We start from the raw sequence: 2,150 nt of genomic DNA, 5'->3' as shown, positions 1-2,150 counted from the left end.
GCTGTAAGTGTGGAGCTAGTCATCTAGTTAGGGACCTTGCTGAAATGAACCTAAATTCCATATTACTAACGAATGTGGTAATGGAGGGGAACCTGTTCCTTAGCCCAAAGGTTGTGCAGTCTTTGAAACTACTACAGCTACAGCCATCTCTGAACCAATTGTTTAAAATTAACTCCAAATCAAGCACATAACAGCCAGTCCAGTTCTTAGTGGCTCCAATAGGCAGAAACTCTGCTTTGAACATATACTTTTTGGATTTATTTAGGCTACTAAAAATCATCAATACTGTGAAGGAAAGTGAAAAAATACAAAAGGGAAGAACTGCAGGAGGATGAAATGGGGACTAGAGATCAAATTTACTATGAAATCACTATATGCAAGTCATTCGCTGTATTTAACTAAGGACTCAAAAGGGCAACATGTTCATATTTTTGGAAATCTGTGCCATGTGCCTGTGGTTCTTAAATTATAGATCACCATACCTTTTCCTATTACCTTTAGCTATAAAGCTACGATCTAAAAATTCCTATTTTTTTCCCAACAAAATTTGTTTAAACAAGTTAAAAATGACAACGCTCTCAGAACATGTCTTGCACCAAATGCCTCAAGCTGCATTTCAGTCACCAGACATAACAGACAAACTGGGACCATTAGAGTCAGCTTATCATCACAAAACATTTCATTTAGCCTCTCTCCCTTCCCATAACTTATAGGATACTTACTGCTTAAGTAATTTTACCCATCAAACTGAAGCTAGTCATTACTTTTGAGGGCTCTATATTTGTATTAAAAGTTTCTGCACCATATTTTCTTTAACTTTTTCCATACCAGCCAGTCACTTAAGTACAGTATCAGCAAAAGCATTGTACCTTATCAAATGATTCAAATTCCAGGTACGGACATTTTGAATGTTGAGAAAACAAGAAGGGGTGAAATTCCTCATATCTGCAAAATATGCATTTAATAGTATCACTAGAAAAACTAATCTATAGTATGCAAACTAGTAGAAAAAGGAGGTAACACATCAGACACTTACGTGAGAATCTCTTCTACAGGCTTATCTGGTTCTAGGCTTGGCTTTTTTTCCCTTTTCTGTATGATATAACCCTAAAAAAAATAATTAAAAAAGCCATGCACATTCATTTGTTTTTTACGAGGAAGGCACATTTTCCTCTCTCTGGCTAAGATAGGAATAGGTAAAAGATATTTGGCTTCCCAGTGCGTTTGGTCTCAGATGTTTACTTCTTCAGTACCGAGATCTTGTGTGTAGGGATCTACCTAAATTGAGAAGGCAGCTAGCTGATTTTGCTGGGCCGGCTGCCATATACATGGGCTGATCATGGTGTGGCGCTTCCATACCTCTGAATGGCTGAAGCCCCAGTGGCCCTGCCCCTCGCTGCTGACTGGCTACAAGGGCTATCACATGGCACCACCCCTTCCGCTTCCTTCTAGGGAGCCAGCATTTTATTTTCAGTAAGTTTTCTTTTCTTTTTTTTCCCCACAGACTTTGCAGACATTGCTCACTTTCAAAGCCAATGTCATATTCCATGATTTCCGCAAAATCGTGATTTTGGTAGGTCCCTACTTATGTGCTTAACTGAATTATTATGTAAAATTCTGCCCATCTATCTCTAGCTCTTTTTCCATTGCATTGGATACTGGATACTGAATTTCAGCAACAAATTGAAGACTTTCAAAATTTATACCCTACAACCTAAACAAGGCTACTTAGATTATCATGCAAAACCTCGTGAGTCAGAATCAAAGTGCTCAATCTGCGGTATGACAGTCTCTTTCATGCAGGCGTTAAGAAAATATTTTTTTCTAAGTCTGTTCCCTTATATTATGAAAGAAAAAGATTGGCTAGACTGTCACTGAATTTGGCCACTAAAATCAAAGTGAGAGTGAACCAAGCTCAAAAGTTTGCTCAAGACTTGTTATTGTAATAAACAGATGCATACCTGGCTATCTTTCTAATAAGGACTTAATTATGTATTGTATTAAGTGTAGAATAAATTATGGTCACGTTGCTTACCAACAAACGAATACCTTGAAGACATAAGACAAGGACACTAAATTTTGATTTCTCAGCAAGCAGCAGGCTAACAGAAATTATTTTGATAGCCTTGAAATAGTTTAGAGGTTAAATA

At 37.4% G+C, this 2,150-nt stretch overlaps 1 protein-coding gene across 2 annotated transcripts in view; it reads right to left on the bottom strand.

Moving 5' to 3' along the window:
• Positions 1 to 2,150, bottom strand: part of NEMF (nuclear export mediator factor) — a 35,591-nt gene that overhangs the window by 26,830 nt on the left and 6,611 nt on the right. For both annotated transcript variants that reach the window (XM_019518330.1, XM_019518331.1), the window contains 2 exons: positions 1,037 to 1,107; positions 870 to 945 (listed from right to left, as the gene is read on the bottom strand). In XM_019518330.1, the coding sequence (XP_019373875.1) occupies positions 870 to 945; positions 1,037 to 1,107 (147 nt within the window). The remainder of the gene's footprint in view (positions 1 to 869; positions 946 to 1,036; positions 1,108 to 2,150) is intronic.

The sequence above is a fragment of the Gavialis gangeticus genome, unplaced genomic scaffold, assembly GCF_001723915.1.
Source record: "Gavialis gangeticus isolate Ggan-Ray unplaced genomic scaffold, GavGan_comp1, whole genome shotgun sequence".
NCBI classification, from domain to species: domain Eukaryota; kingdom Metazoa; phylum Chordata; order Crocodylia; family Gavialidae; genus Gavialis; species Gavialis gangeticus.
The sequence above is the reverse complement of the archived record's forward strand: the minus strand, read 5'-3'. Positions and strand labels throughout refer to the sequence as shown.